General features: G+C 39.7%; 1 protein-coding gene across 3 annotated transcripts in view; it reads right to left on the bottom strand.

Moving 5' to 3' along the window:
* Nucleotides 1–2,671: 2,671 nt before the first annotated feature.
* Nucleotides 2,672–17,126, bottom strand: part of VPS36 (vacuolar protein sorting 36 homolog) — a 32,776-nt gene continuing 18,321 nt past the window's right edge. Inside the window, exons 7-14 of one of the 3 annotated variants that reach the window (XM_082435031.1) lie at nucleotides 12,004–12,036; nucleotides 11,806–11,883; nucleotides 11,034–11,168; nucleotides 9,282–9,347; nucleotides 7,793–7,857; nucleotides 7,164–7,248; nucleotides 6,138–6,214; nucleotides 2,672–6,050 (exon numbers count right to left, since the gene is read on the bottom strand). In XM_082435031.1, the coding sequence (XP_082291157.1) occupies nucleotides 5,957–6,050; nucleotides 6,138–6,214; nucleotides 7,164–7,248; nucleotides 7,793–7,857; nucleotides 9,282–9,347; nucleotides 11,034–11,168; nucleotides 11,806–11,883; nucleotides 12,004–12,036 (633 nt within the window). In that variant the 3' untranslated portion in view covers nucleotides 2,672–5,956. The remainder of the gene's footprint in view (nucleotides 6,051–6,137; nucleotides 6,215–7,163; nucleotides 7,249–7,792; nucleotides 7,858–9,281; nucleotides 9,348–11,033; nucleotides 11,169–11,805; nucleotides 11,884–12,003; nucleotides 12,037–17,126) is intronic. The other 2 variants (XM_082435033.1, XM_082435032.1) reach the window with 2 other exon arrangements.

The following is a 17,126-nucleotide window of genomic DNA, read 5'->3' as shown; positions in this document are numbered from 1 at the left end:
GCCTCATTCCTGGTCTCCACCCTGAACTCCTTTCAGGGTATGTTGAAGGTCAGTGACTGCCGGGGCTCGTGACCTAATCCTTGTAGAGACAGGTGGCAAGTGACAATTTTTAGTTGGCAAAGGTCATCATCCACTTTCACCGTCAGAATTATCTAGTCCCCCATCTATTACTCAAGTTAGAACTCTTTTTAAATACATGCCACAGGCCCTGCCATTTTTGGTTTAGAAAGCAAAAGCTCATTTTAAGAGTGGGAGTTAGACACAGCTGAGATTAAATCCAGCCCTGCCTCTGTAACCTTGGGCAAATACTTAATCCCTCTTTTCCTCCACTGTAAAAGGCATCTAATAATAGTTATATTGAAGTTTTGTGGTGACTGAGTGAAACATATAGAAAGCAACTTGCTCAGTGTTGATCTTTCAGACACACACTCTTTCTAGAAACCCACTCTTTGCCTAAATCCGGGTGCAAGTGCCCGGATCAGTGTGCTTGGTCCTTTTTTAAATAAGAGCTTTATTGAGATGCTTGGTCATTTTTGCTTTAATTAGAATACTTGTCAAACTGTATTACTGTTTATTGGACAGTTAAGATAGTTTAATCCTTTCTAAAAGAAGGCAAAACGCTCTTGCACTGTTGGTGGGAATGTAAGTTGATACAGCCACTACGGAGAACAGTATGGAGGTTCCTTAAAAAACTAAAAATAGAACTACCATACGACCCAGCAATCCCACTCCTGGGCATATACCCTGAGAAAACCATAATTCAAAAAGAGTCATGTACCACAATAATCACTGCAGCACTATTTACAATAGCCAGGACATGGAAGCAACCTAAGTGTCCATCGACAGATGAATGGATAAAGAAGATGTGGCACATATATACAATGAAATATTACTCAGCCATAAAAAGAAACAAAATTGAGTTGTAGTGAGGTGGATGGACCTAGAGTCTGTCATACAGAGTGAAGTAAGTCAGAAAGAGAAAAACAAATACCGTATGCTAACACATATATATGGAATCTAAAAAAAAAAGTGGTTCTGAAGAACCTAGGGGCAGGACAGGAATAAAGACGCAGACATAGAGAATGGACCTGAAGACACGGGGAGGGGGAAGGATAAGCTGGGACAAAGTGAGAGAGTGGCATGGACATATATACACCTCCAAATGTAAAATAGCTAGCTAGTGGGAAGTAGCCGCATAGCACAGAGAGATCAGCTCGGTGCTTTGTGACCACCTAGAGGGGTGGGATAACGGTGGGAGGGAGACGCAAGAGGGAGGGGGATATGGGGATATATGTATACGTATAGCTGATTCACTTTGTTATACAGCAGCAACTAACACAACAATGTAACGCAATTATACTCCAATAAAGATGTTAAAAAAATTTTTTTTAAATAAAATAAAAGAAGGCAACATAGATGTGAAGAAAAAAGCTTTCAAAAGAACAGTGGTATGGTCTTGGCTGTATTGAACTAAAACAAGCTGGCTGACAAGATATCTTGAGTTCTTTTTCTGAGTGAGTGACTGGTCTAAGGATCTTTTGCAAATTGTGTAAAATGTATTCACTATCTCAATACACCCTTTAAATAAATGGGGAGATGTTTTTCCCCACAGATAATACTCTGAGAGACAAGCTTTAACTGACTCGTGATTATCGGAACACAAGGAAGAACACGAATGACTCAATTTTCACACTGTGATAACAAGATCTTACATGTGTGTTAACCTGACTTTTCTGGAGTGCTTCCTACATCATGGATATGGCCCATGCATGGAATCTGAATTAAGACAGCATATCTCAGACAGGCTGAGCCTGGACAAGTCCGGATAAGAAGCCTTTTGGGAAGAGGGTAAAGGATACAGACTTAGGTTTCAGACTCAACTCATGACACATTATAATTCAAAAACCACTTGATTTAGTTAATGCTTAACGAGGAATCTACCATGTACAATCACTGACCTAGGCCAGTGGGAACTCCAAAGAAGTGTTATATGATATTCCTTGAACTTAAAGAAACCCAATTTCTCTGTTTTCTTACGGCATTAAGATAACAATTAGAGAACAAGGCAAAAGACAGTGAAGTATATGGGAGAGACAATAAATCTTAATGGAGTTTAGGAGTAGCAGAGTTGTGTACTGGAGACAGATTTTTCCAGAGCAGGTGGGATTGAGCAAAGTTTGGTTTTGATTATTGGGGGTGGGGGTGGGTGGATGGGAGGAAATAACAAAGGGAAGTCTGGACAAGGACAGTGTGCCCCAGGTGCAGGAAGGGACACACCTCCTGTTGCTCTCTGACCCAGCGCCTGCCCCTGACCATCTCTGGGTTCTTGTGAGCCTAGTGCACCAGCTTCTCCTCTCCCATGAGGCCTTCCCAGACCCTCCTCCGTCAGAACTGAAGGCCTCTTCCTCTGCCCTCCAAGCACGGTACCTGTGCCCCTTCCATGGCACACACTTCATCTCATCATCAACTGAGGTTGCTATGCGTCTATTTCCCAACGAGGCCACCCTCTTAAAGGCGGGGGCCGCATCTTATTCACTTCTGTATCCCCCAGTGGCCCCCGTTCCTCACACAAAGTCGACAGGTATGCAAAAACGTTTCTTTGTATTGAATTGAATGGGAGAAAAAGTAGGGTAGAGTGAAGCCAAATGATAAATAGGCATACACGTTGGAGGTCATTCATTCGGTAGACATTTATTGAATGCTTACTGTGTGCCAGGCCTCGCTCTAGGCTCTGAGGACACATCCGTGAACAAAACAGATAAAAACCTCTGCCCCTGTGGAGCTTACACTTACGATCTATCATAAGGGATGGGATTAGCAATACATTTACATAAATTCAACCATACCTATCAGCAAAGTGAAAAAAAGAAAAAAAGACATTTAAATAGTTTTAATTATTGGTACTACAAAAGTCTACTGTTGATATGTAGTTTTTTATTATATATTTTACTTACTATATTCATAAAATATTCATACCCATGTATCACTCTACAGGCATTCGAATTGTAAGATTATACAGAGATTTTCAAGGATCATTTTGAGCATGCTCGATTCCATCCTTAGCACAGCCCTTAAAACCCACCCACCTTCTGAGCTGTGACTCTGTCTTACCACAATGGAAACTCTGAGACTGTTGGGCAAAGGAGAACCATTTTAAGTATTTGAGCATGAGAATGATGACATGATAAATGCTGGTCGGTTTAGTCTGGTAACAGGGAACAAGAGATAGTACACTCACACAAATATACACAATCAATCGACAGTGGAATTCACGTCAAGAATTAAAAAAAAAAAGTTTGTGAGCCATTTCCCATTCTTTTAAGACAACTAAAATAGTAGGAGCTTGAGGTCATAAATATTTATAATGAACTCTTTATTATAAAATCTAAAAGAAAAAATCTTAACACATGGGCTTATTCTGACTAAAGGGTTATCATTTTCGTATATTTTCCAAAGAGTATTTAAAAAGAACACCAAGTTAAGAAAAAATCATTTTTAAATTTTGCAATAATTGCAAAATGATTGGTATACATTAATACCAATCATTTAACTCTGAAAACATTCTTCACTTGTACAATGTAAAAAACTTTTTGACAGTATGTGACTAGAAATATTCTATTACCATAAAGCTACAAACAGATTTATGCTCCTAAGAGCAAAGTTAGAAAAGCAAAAATAATATTATAATAGTGATAAGCACCAAGACAGAACTTTTTTGCACTTAGGGCCTCATTGGTTGTATTTAAACATAACCTCTACCAACAAAGGACCAAAATGACACCTTATTTGGCAAAAACAAAGAAAAAAAAAGGATAAAAATATACATACAGAGGTCTGGAAACTGAAGAATGCCCACTTTAAAACAATAAAATCAATCATACCTGTTTTTTAACTAATGTGACATTTGCAAAATATATCCATGTCACTTTTCTTCCTCTTTAGTTCACTTTATACAATTCAGACTGCTCCATTTTTGTTCATGTGTTGTCACACTAGTGTAAATAAATATTCTGAATTATAGGAGTTTGCTGTAATGAATCCAGACCATTAGAGCCAGACCCAGTAGCTCAAACAATCTTAGTTGCAACTCATTCCAACTAGTGAAACAGATTATTTATCTGTGTAGTTTTAAAAAGCCTTAGGCAGATGAGATATCATGCGTATGAGATATCGTGTGTGTGTGTGTGTGTGTGTGTGTGTGTATGCATACAAGTTTGCCAGGGCAGTGTGAGAGTGAGTGCATCCCAGAGAGAGGAGTGATATACAAACGACCGTACACAATGGCCCGAAAGACTTAGGTAGCCAGACACTGAATTTCCCCCCAAACAAACCTGAGGCTGAGCGATGGGGGAATTAAGGGATCTGTCATCACAACGTGGAATCAGTGACAGGTTCGGAAAACGAAGGCTAAGGCAGGATGCCTCGGCCACAACATTCCCGTGACACTGGAGTGTGCGGAGCAGCGACAGGGAGCAGGCAGGGGTCGGGGACTGACTCTGGCTGCACTTGGAGGGATTCCCTGGGTTTGCAGCTGAGGATCCCTGGACCTTCCCCAAAGGGCACTTGCAGTGGCCCCAGCACTGGCCCTCCACCTCTCAGCGAGGACATCTCAGGGATCCCAGGGTCTGAGCTTGGGTATCCCCACCTCCCGGTCTTAAAGGTTCTCTCAATACAGATACTATCCCTTCTAGATGCTTGGCCAAAACCCATCACTACCTTCCACCGCCAATTCAGTCTTAGAAAGGGGTTCTCCTTCTGTCTCTTTGGGGGTCCCTGAGTTTGAGGTAATGCCAACATACCATACGCTATGTAGCAGTAACAAAGTCAGGCAGTCCACTGGAAAACTCAAGCAATTGAGATTCAATATATTAGCCGGTTTTTGTTATCTCAGTAATACTTTTTAGTGAGACAGTTTCTCCACACAACTTATAATGTGTGGGGTAAAGGAAAAAAATATTGCTAGACTATGATAGAAAGATTTTAAAAGTTCAGCATTGAAACTCCTTCTTTATGGAAGGAAAAGGAGACATGTTATGTTCCCACTCTCTCTTTTCCATCCTTGGCTTTGAGGTAAAAGAGCACCAAGGTTCCTGTAAAGCGAGTTAAAGGTCCTCCCGGTCCCTCTACCCACACAACAATCCTAGGGAAATCCTGAACCGTCTACTTCCCAAATCTGTAACCGTATCTCTGGGCATGTCTATACAGCTCTTTAATTCACTTGCAAAATCTACAGCATTTTTAAAACAAAATGACATAGTTGCATTCTTTAAATGCCAGCCATGAAATCATCACTTAAAAAAAAAGAAACTCGTCAGATTATATATACGTAAGTCAAATCAAATTCTCTCTTGTTTTTAAGGTGCTTTATTTGGTCTGCTGAAGACATGCCTATGGCTGCTTCTAAAAGCCCTTAGGAAGAGCCTCAGATGATATCCTGCAGTTGGATATTCTGCTCCAATGTCGTCACGTTCTTAAACTACACTGTAGGTATAAATTGTTGCATGAAAACCCCCCAAAATGTGCACACTAGATGCAGAGAAAAACTTCATTTATAATTCAGGTGAATTTTAGTCACACCAAAATAATGATCTAACCTGTCCAAACATGCAACTTCTCTCTTTCTTCCCCCATGAACTAAATTCTCTTCTTTCAGAAATGGTCAGATTTGAAGATCAAGTTAAAATCCACCATATTTCAAGTTAAACTCGGAGGGTTTCTATACAACTGTAGCATGATTTCGAATTCATATTGGCATTCATCTTTCTATATTTTCCTATATTTATCCTAAAGAAGCTTCCTGGATCATAATATTTAGGGAGAAATTAAAAGGGTTTTATATTATACTGCGAAGTTCCAGTAAATTCTCGGTTTATCAGGGTTTACCCTTAGCTCAATGTCATACAACCTCTACATAATGCAAGTATCCCGGTGACAAGTTATTTCAAATACAAAACTCTTAGCTCTGTGTCATAAATAAATTTGGGTAAAACCGCAAGCCTTCCACTGAGTCATCTCGGCAAAGATGGCCCATCTTCTCGGCAAGAAGCAACCTAGGAGTCAAGGGAAAAAAACACCATCATCCACCCATTCAGAAACACAAATGATATTTTTAAGTGAGGAGCAAAGCCCTTGCTTACCTTTCTTTAGCCAGGAGGACAGACATTCCCACAAGCTTAGCAAACTCTTCTGATGTTAGAGATCCCTTTTCTGAAACCTAACAGAAACACACAGCAGGAAAAAATGTGATCATTTAGGCCACCTAGGTACTAACCTGGGGAGACTATCTACCAGTATACTTGGGAAATAATTTACTGAATTTTCTACTAAACTCCAAAGACTGTTCACTCTAGAACTAAATCTTCTTCACTAATGCTTAGGTCTACAAAAGTTGAAGAACCCAGAACAAACATGGTGAAGGCTAAAACATCATGAAACCCTATATAATGTAATAAAGGCACTGTACTAATGTCTAAAAAGAACTATTCCACAGTCTGAAAAGGAACATATAACAAATTCTAACTGAGTGCATAGTACACGCGCCACTGAAGGACCGTTATACATAGGATTAGTTTTAAATATGTGATAGAAGTATCTATAGCCTTGGGACTTTCATCGAGTTTAAAATAAGAAGTGTAATAACTGCGAGTTATTCAAATTATACAGGCTCACCACAGAAGCTCTGAGGCGATAGTATTTCAAGGATCCTAATGAGTAATATCAGGAGTTTGCCCAGTAAAACCCATCTAAACTACACTTGCTTTCCATATATTTTGAAGCAATTCTTTCACAAAACAATCTGTAGGGTAATGCAGCTTATGTGGGTAATACTGAAAGAAAAACTTCAATCATGGGTAACACTGATTTACAAAGTTAAAAACATATTTTCAAGACTGAGTTTCAAACAGAAAGAGAGCAAGCACCTCACTCATCCTAACTCCCCTTACAAGATGTTATGAGTGTCGGCAAGTTTCAAAGAGCTTTCAGAGTACAAATGTGATGAATAGTTATTCGTTGTTAATGAGAAACCGTTTTCAATTGGGTCTGTAAATGTTACTTTCCAGTAAAGTTGAATTTAAAAGGAAATCCTGTTTCTCAAGCGGCTAAGCATCGGGGTCTTGTGTGGCAAGGTCTAACAACGGAGGGAGGAAACCGGGTCCCCGTACCGTCTCCAAGGCTGAGGCCGCTGTTTCCTCCTCCTTGTGGGACTGAAGTTCAATTACCATGACGCCACTGTCAAACACACGGAGCCTAAAATCACAGATGGGAGGACAAAGCCGTGAATATCTGGGATCTCGGGCCCCTGAGGAGGCGCAAATATTGTCTACTTTCATTTATGCCAGGACTGAGGGCAATATTAACACAAAAGAACATTTCAAATACAATGACCACGGGTAACTAAGGCCTAATTAAAAAGCTCATGAATAAACAGTTAATGAAGTTCTGAACTATAATCTACACGCTAAATAAACTATGCCTGTCTACTTTTTGTTAAGGGCAGAGGGATGGCCACCGTGACCGCTTGGGAGGAGCCCACGTTCTCACCTCCTGCCCCAGCGGCAAGAGGCCGACGACCAGCCCCTGAGGCCCCGCACAGCCCTGATAAGGATGGAAGCCGGGTTGACAGAGGTGCCCGTGGTGCCAGGTGAATTCTGCCCATGTGTGATATAAACTTCAAGAGGGGCAATATATATGCTGGTTCACCACGCAGGATGGCAGACCTGCAGGGCTGTCCTGTCTACTCAGGGTGGAATCGTGGCTATAGTTGGCAAACTTCCCGCAGAGGTTCTTTTACCTGAGAGGTAATTTCAGCTCTTCCAGCATCTTGCATGCATTCACTAAATCTTCTGGTGAGAGCAACTAGTGGGGAAAAAAATCCAGTTTACCAGTTTACACTGCAAATTAATAGAGTGACGCTATATAATTGTAACGACCACTAAAACAGAAGAGGATGTTGTAAAATTATCATGTATCAAGGATTTTAGGTGGCTTAATCACTACAAGGCAAAAAGGATTAACAAAGAAGCAAAGGACTTCTATTCATTAAAGCAGAACTATCCATAGGAATATAATACAAGTCATGTACGTAATTTAAAATCTTCTAGTAGCCACATTAAAAGAAAATAAACAGGCGAAATTAATCTTAATACATATATTTTATTCAACCTAATAGATGCAAAAATTTGCCATATAATTGATATAAAAAATCATTAATGAGCTAGTTAACACTTCTTTATTCTGTACTAAGTCTTCTAAATCCCGTGTGTAATTTATGCTTACAGCACATCTCAATTTGGACTAACTACATTCCAAGTTCACAATCATCACATGTAGCTAGGTAGTGGCTACCCTTCCGGACCATGTGGCCTTGAAGAATCGGTCCTGCGTGGTGGTGACCAGCACAGGTGTCAGTCACACAGAATGGTTCCGGAGCCAGCCCAGCCTGGGTCCCAGTCCCTGTTAAAACACTGTCTCCAAGTGCAGCCGTGGTCAAGTTACTTAATCTTTCTAAGCCTTAATGTCCTCATCCCCTAATCATCCCCTAAATGGGGACAGTAAAAGTAGCTACCTCACTGAGTTACTGGGAGGATGAATGGATAACACGTGCAGAGTGATGGTAAGTACCCACTGGCAGCGGTTATGATGACTGTTCAAATAAAAACGCAGAACAGAGGCTTAACCCGTGAGACCGCGGTGAGCGCTGGAGAGACGTGTGTGAGTCGTCTGCGTGGAGGTGACTGCTGACACCACAAAACTGTGTTCTACTTCAAGGGCACAGAGAGTGCACAGACAGACCCTTGGAGGCCAAAGACAGCTGGGTGTGAACAGGCAGTGAGAGCTGAAGTATAGCCGCTGCTGATTCTGAGCCAAAGAGGCAGGGTGGCTTTCTTTCTGTATTACCTGCAGGCAACCTGAGTCCAACCAGGTTCACTCAAAACAGTTAACTATCACAGAGAAAGGGCATCATGCACAACCTTGTTCATCACAATACAAACACACACTCTCAGAGTTTTAAGGTATCATTCGGTCCAAACCCTATTTTAAAGGTAAAAAAACCCTGAGCTCCAGAGAGGTTAAGGAAGCTACTCAAGGGCATTCAGCAAAACCAGGAACAGAATTTATCTCCTAGATCCCAGGGCAGTATTCTTTTCACTGCGCCACACTGCTTCTCAAAATAGTTTTGATATTCACAACCCTTCCTCAAATTGTATTCACTGTAGGGGAATTTGTATTATATCGAGTCTATATTTAGCTAAAAGAATATCTAAATATTCTATTCTTACTTCCATTCCTCGAGCTCGGTTTACTAAACAGTACACCTCCGTGAGTGACATTATTCCCCCTCGTTCCTGTTAAAATATAAAATAAAAAGAAGCATTATAATTAGGACCAGTTAGCATTTCTTAACAGAAATCATAATCAGAGTGAAATCAGAAATCATAAAATCTCTTAAGAAGCTTTTGAAAACTATATTTACACACAGGGAACCTATTCAGATACCACGAGGCACTTCAAATTCCATATTTGGACTTTACTGTCATTATTACTGTTCTAACATTTACTTAAGTTAAAAGAGGGGTTGTACACCATGTTTCAAACAGTGTATTTATTTATTTATTTATTTTTATAAAGTTATTTATTTATCTTTTTTTTTTTTTTTTGGCCGTGTTGGGTCTTCGTTGCTGCGCACAGGCTTTCTCTAGTGCGGTGTGCGGGCTTCTCATTGTGGTGGCTCCTCTTGTTGTGGAGCACGGGCTCTAGGAGCACGGGCTTCAGTAGTTGTGGCACGTGGGCTCAGTAGTTGTGGCTCACGGGCTTAGCTGCTCCATGGCATGTGGGATCTTCCCGGACCAGGGCTCCAACCCGTGTCCCCTGCATTAGCAGGTGGATTCTTAACCACTGCGCCACCAGGGAAGTCCCTTCAAAAAGTGTATTTAAATGCTTTAAGTTATTCCACCTAATAACTGAAGAAATTATAGAATTAAATAATAATATCACCATTTTGCAACCCCTAATGAAGTAACAGATCTAGATAATGATTGTCAGTGGCTGTTAACATCACAAAAAAAAGACAATCAGATATTATGTACCTCCTGATGGAAATGCTCAACACCCTCTATAAGATATTCTTGTCAGAAAAAAAAAAAAGAAAGAACTTCTAGATATAACTACCAGTTTACAGGGACTACACAGGACAGGGAAGCATGGTGACTTACAAATTAGCAAAATCCAGACTCTGAGACACTCTATAAGACAAACTACTAGTTTCTTCAGTAAATAAAAATTTACTCTATGGGAGATTTATTGTATGGGAGAAGGGAAAACCCATAGAATTTTAAAAAACAAAAAAACTTGAGAGAGAAATCAAACATTTGCAAAGTATCCTGGTTTGAACAAATCAACTATAAGAGAAAATGTGAACACTAGCTAGGTATCTGATAATATTAAAAAATTATTTTTTAATTTTTACGTGTGAAAGGGGATTATAATTACATTTAAAGGTGTCTTTATCACTATAATTACATACTGAAATGTTTACAGATAAAGTGATGTGATGTCTGGGATTTCCTTTAAAACAATTTTGAGTGGAGGCTGGCTTACGGATGAAGCTGGATGATGGGCACATAGGGATTCATTACACTATTCTATTTTGTCATGTGTTTGAAATATTTCTTAATACAAATGTTTTAATAAAGTTTTGATTGCCTGAATAATGACTAGAAGATGAAACTGTATTATGAAATTATTAATAGTACACAATATATGAAAATATATACAGACTATATATTTCCTTTTGAAAACAAGAGATAAGAAAAAATTATATCAAATAGATTTAGATATCTGAAATGGAAATTAAAAACAATTTAGAAGATTATTGACAAAGAATCAATGAACTAGTTTAATATTACCAAAAGGAAAAACAACATGTTGGTTGAAGAGTAACCATATCATGAACGGAGTTATGCTCTTAAGATTTCTGATGGCACAGAAATAATTTAACACAATTTAAAGAGACGTTTAGGTTTTTTTTTTACCTCCAAAGGTGCCTGCAATATTCCAGCCAGCTGTTTGGCCAGCTGCATGTGGTACTGTGTGCCCGAGCCGTAGGTTTCCCTGGTAACCGGGTTAGCTATTCCCATGCTCAGCAAATAGGATTTAAACCTGATGGTCTATAACGAGGGGAGAAAATGCACAAAAAGACTATGCAGAATAAGTCTCTCCACCCAACGTATAAAATCCTTCCATCAGACATTCAGTTCTACTCCACTATTTCTATATCTACCTATCTCTTCTACTGTGTTTCTATGCTGTGAACTATGTAAGAGTGGATTTCTAGTACTTCCCTGCATAAATCTAACTATTATTCTTCCTTCTCCTGCCTTAGTATCTTATACTCCATTTTCCCCACAATTTTGGTGGCAGAGGAGACTTAGATGACAACTATGCTGTTTAATGCCAACCAAGAGATACAACCAAAAACTTCGAAAGGAAAATGGCGTTGACCAGACTGTAAACAAATTTAAATAAAACATATCAAAATTATGGATATGTCTAAAACAATCACTTCTTACACATCTCAATACCTCTGTTTTCTACACTCCAGGAAAAGGTATTGAAATATCCTTTAATCCTGCTAGAACTAACAAAGTTTTTATGGTTGACTTTTTCTTTAGTACTTTCATATATCTTCAAGTCCTAAAAGAAATCAAACACTATATTAAGAAAGCAAGCTGGTAAACCACCAAAACGTCCATGCATTATTTGTGTAATCTAGTTTCTAATGCCTTAAAAAAGCAATCTATTTACCTCATCTTCTGTGATGTCACCTTGCTTGTCTTTAATCTTATTAGCAATGGATTTTGATAACTCCACCATTTCCTTAGCCTGTCAAGAGAACAGTAAAAGATTGAAAAGAAATAATGTCCCCAAAGTGTCTGCTAACAAAATGTATTTTCAAAAGTGTATCATAATTGGTATAATTTAATAGATGTAAATGACATATACCTTGACCATTAGCTTGCTGAGGTCTTCGAAGGCCTAAAATGAGAAATGAGCTTTTATTGGAATCTGTCTAAAGAATTTAGATGTTTTAAAGCAATGAAGCACTCTATTTTCTTCCCTATGATAAAAATGTATGAAATTTTCTTACAAATATCAATTTATTTATATGAATATTTATACAAGTACTAAATCTACCTTATTCTAGGAATAAACCATAAAATTTCCAAAACGAACTGTGAAAAACAACTTTTCAAATTTTCAAAGAGGAAACAGTTATTGATTAAACAAACAAAAGATGACATAAGTAATAGTTCAGAAAATATTATTTACTGTTCTTTGACACAAGTAAGAAAATTTGTCACTGGTTCTTCCCAAAACCATTTCTAGATAGAAGCTCAAGAATCAAAGGTGTTGTAAAGCTTTCCTGGCTGAAAATGGTAACATGCAGCTGCAGGAATACTTCTTTGGGCCCAACCATTTTGGCTTTAATAGCAGGTGTGAGTTAACTGAAACCGTAAACCTCAGCCTCTGAATATTACACAGATTATACTTGTAGCCTTGACTAGAGTGGCTATCACAAAAGAAAAACATTCACATACCACCAAAATGTATCTAAATAAAACCCATCAATTGTTCAATTCACTACAATGACTATCCACTTCAAAGGCCTCTTCAAACTTAGACATATTTATAATTCATGTATTTCAAATTACCAAAAATATACTTCCAGTGCAGAATATCACCTGATATCCACAGATGTTATTTTTAAAAACCAATTAAGCAGGGCTTCCCTGGTGGCGCAGTGGTTGAGAATCTGCCTGCCAATGCAGGGGACACGGGTTCGAGCCCTGGTCTGGGAAGATCCCACATGCCGCGGAGCAACTAGGCCCGTGAGCCACAACTACTGAGCCTGCGCGTCTGGAGCCTGTGCTCCGCAACAAGAGAGGCCGCGATAGTGAGAGGCCCGCGCACCGCGATGAAGAGTGGCTCCCGCTTGCCGCAACTAGAGAAAGCCCTCGCACAGAAACGAAGACCCAACACAGCCATAAATAAATAAATAAATAAATAAAGTGTAAAATTTATAAAAAAAAAAAAAAAACCAATTAAGCATCTTATCATTAATTGAAAACTCTTTCAATCCATACAGAACAGTGGTTAACAGGTTCTGACGGGCTGGTGCCCATCTTAATTCCATGCAGGAAAGTATCCCCCATCTGCAAAAGGATTTTGCTAAAAGAATAGAGTGTTGTGTACAATTCTTATGGCCGACTCACTGGGCTACTACCGAAAACAAAGGGGAACACACCTAACAGGAATTTCCTTAGATAAACAAAAGGCTTAAACACTGGATTCTTATCAGCAACAGCCAGCAGATGCAGGAAACCTTTTGTGGGAAACTCTGGGCACCAGCTCTGAAACTAAGGCAATTCTAACATTTAAATGGAGGGCAAATCACATACCAACCTCGTTTTCAAAACTAAAATGCAGACACTTTACACGCTTAGATTTTTACTTTGCATGTACAGACTGTTACTAGATTTCTTCTACCTACGTGTAAAGAAAACTAGTAAGGCAACACTTTTAAATTTTTATATGGCAAATCACTTTATTTACTATATTATATTTTCTAGAAAAAGTTTGCTAAAAATAATAGTCTACATAGAATACATAAATTAGCCCGTACTGTCCATAAACAAGAAATACAAATATTTTAGTACCTTGGAAGAAGCACCTGTAAAACATTTTAAGTAATTATAAAACAAACAAAAGCTTCCTCACTTCTATTTCTATTATTATTCTAAAATTTGGTATTAGCCAACTATCCAAAAAATGGGTGGAGAAACTACCCACAAAAAAAGTTAAAGCAATATATGTACAAATGCAAAACAGACACATGTGCCCATCCTATTATTTTATCTGCCAGTTTATAGGACCTTCTATCCCTCTACCTCATTCATAGTCAAATTGCCACTCCACGTTTGAAAAAAAACGGCATCTGCTTTAAAACCATGGGATAGGGCTTCCCTGGTGGCGCAGCGGTTGAGAATCTGCCTGCTAATGCAGGGGACACGGGTTCGAGCCCTGGTCTGGGAAGATCCCACATGCCATGGAGCAACTAGGCCCGTGAGCCACAACTACTGAGCCTGCGCGTCTGGAGCCTGTGCTCCGCAACAAGAGAGGCCGCGATAGTGAGAGGCCCGCGCACCGCGATGAAGAGTGGCCCCCGCTTGCCGCAACTAGAGAAAGCCCTCGCACAGAAATGAAGACCCAACACAGCCAAAAATAAAATTAATTAATTAATTAATTAAAAAAAAAAAAAAACCATGGGATACTCTCCTAAGCCAACTTATAGCATTTTTTTCTTACTGACTTTCAGTCATTACTTTGGTGATTAGCTTCGGTAACTGTTAATACATTCTTGAATTTTCTGTTTCAATATTCTTCATTCTGTACTTTGCATATTCCATTCCCTCTACCTGGATCCTCTTATCCCTACTGGTCATCTGCTAGCGCCTGCTCAACTTTCAGGCCCTGACTTCCATTACTTCTGCTCACAAGCCCTCCCTGACCCCATTAGAAGTCAGGGGCCATGCTTTGTGTTCCTGTTGCAGCAACTATTTTCTCCTAACATGGCATTTCTCACCCTGTAGAGAGCGCCTACTTGCCTGTCTGTCTGGCGCACTACAACAAATCCAAAACATCTGATGCAGGGCTCGCACAGAGAGCAAGGACCATCTGCTGAATAAATCAATGACCTGCACGAGAGCCCAATGCTTGTGTACACTCCTTTGACCTATGCAACTCCATGAAAATTACCCTGGAACAGAATAACATTTCATAAATTAAGAAAAACGTTATTTTGAACACCAAGTTAGAATGGCAACATTCAGAAAAAGAAACACTAATAATGCAAAATTAGCTCACTGCTCCATGCCATCTCCAAGAGTGTCACACAGAAGGATGACTACAAAAGTCACTGAAAGAGGACAGTGATAGCACTTTCTGGGTGGCAGTGAGCGGCCGTGATGTAGCAGACCACACTCATCTGCAAAGCAGGAAACCTGAGTTCTCATAACCCTGGTTCCAAATCTAGTCACTAGCCCCGAGATGATTCCTTTTCCGGATAGTTAGAACCCCTCTAATGCTAAGATGCTGGAATTCTATGGGAATAGAGGATTCTGGGAAGGTGGTGGCTATGGCAGCATAGGTTTTGAATCTCTCCAAATCCCGACATAAAAATGGGGCAACCAGATCTCAAGACCAAAACCCCACGGGCAGCATATACTAAAAAACTAAGTGACAAGATATCCACAAAGACCCCAAGGTACAAGCAAGTGGGGACAAACCAGCAAGAGCCACAAGACCTGCATGATACCAGCACTGAGGCAGGAAAAAGAAAAGGGAGGCAACAGGGCAACTGATAGGTCTGAGATTAAGAGTCCCTGAAAGAGCCCACAGGGGTCCCTCGAAAGCAGACGGGCCAGCTTGAGCGCAGTAACTAAAACGGGTAGGGCTTTGCCCACTTCAGCAGGAAGTGGGCACAAGGGGTCCTCAGGAAGGGCCTGTGAACAGCCCTTGAAAGTGAACCTCCTGGCTTCCCTTCCAGGACAGGAGCCCACGCTGGGGAGAAACTACTGAGACAGGAATCAGCAACTGAGCAAGGTAGAGATAACAGAGGAAGGGGACAAGGTCCAGCTGAAAACAGGGGATGGGAACGGGGTCAGGAAATCACAGACAGCAAGCCACCTCCCTTTTTCACGCTGCATGCACACAGCAGAAGAGTGAGCTTGTGGAGTGAGAAGAGCCGCCCTGAGCTAGGCCTTCCTCTGGAACTTCAAGAAAACCAATTTCACACGAAAATTAGCGAGAGCAAAGTATCAAGGTCAAATCCCACACAAAGTTATTACAGGAAAAAAGAAAATCAAGAGCAGAATAACATTAAAGATAATGAAAGCACGCCAGAGAGACATGTTCATAGATCACATCGAAAGCTTACCTTTCATTTCAAAATGAGCTAATAGGTGTTAATAAAATGAGAGAAGCTGTGAAAGGGCAATATAAATCAGAAATGAGGTGGCAGGACCCAGGAAAGAATTTTTTTAATCATTTCTGAAAGAAAGACTATACTAGACAAACACAAGACGAATAAACACAACAGATAATATCTTAAGAGAAACAACAGGTGAAGAAGGAAATTTTTCTAAAATAAAAAAGAAACGAAGGAAAAGATAAAAAGGGTTTGAAAGAAAGTCCCAAAGAGTGAAGATAGGCCGTAAAGCTGCAACATACAGCTAATAGGAGTCTCAGAAGAAAAAAAAAAAATCTAAGCAATTATTGAAATTTAGAGAAAAACTTCCCTGAAATTAAAAGAAAACATGTCTGAAACCAAATACTGAAAGCATACTGTGCACCCGAGAATAACAGTCCAGAATGACTAACACACAGACAGTCTAGAAAAATTATTATACAAAGCTTTATTTAGAAAAAAAAAAATCCTTTGGGCATCTAGGAAAAACAGCAAGTGACTTTAGAGAAGGGAGAAAATGAGGTTGTCATCACTCTGGCAGCAACACTTCATGCCAGACAAAAAACTGAAAGTCACATATGGAAGGCACTCGGGAAAGAAAATGTGAGCCAAGGATTAAATATCCAGCAAAACTGACCTTCATGTGTAAGGAATACAAAGATGCCAGAACTCAGGGAATATTGTTCCCATGAGCACTTTCTGAAACATCTACTACAGGATGAGCTTCAGACAACCAAAATGAATAGAGGGAGGTGAACGTAAAGACTGGTGGTATCACACACAGTTACTTGTACAAATGAGACTAAATGACAGCTAGAGGGGAAGAGGGTACATGGTGGCTGAACGCTCAGATAGTGTAGATACAGCACACCTATGTTTTACATGTGGGAAGAAAGGGGAGAACATATACCAAAAAATCCTTTTTAACTGTTTTACTCATTATTCACTAGTGTAGTCCCGAATTTGAATAGGAAGCATCAGTGTGACCTCATGAGGCACCTTTATTAGAAAAAAAAAATCCTAGCTCTTTCCACTGAAAAGTCCTAGAAATAAAGATCAACCCAAGAGGGATGCAAATTCCTAGCAGGCAGATTGTGGT

The sequence above is a fragment of the Balaenoptera physalus genome, assembly GCF_965194825.1.
Source record: "Balaenoptera physalus genome assembly, chromosome: 18".
In the NCBI taxonomy this organism is placed as follows: domain Eukaryota; kingdom Metazoa; phylum Chordata; class Mammalia; order Artiodactyla; family Balaenopteridae; genus Balaenoptera; species Balaenoptera physalus.
Note: the sequence above shows the minus strand (reverse complement) of the source record. Positions and strands in the feature narration are given on the sequence as shown.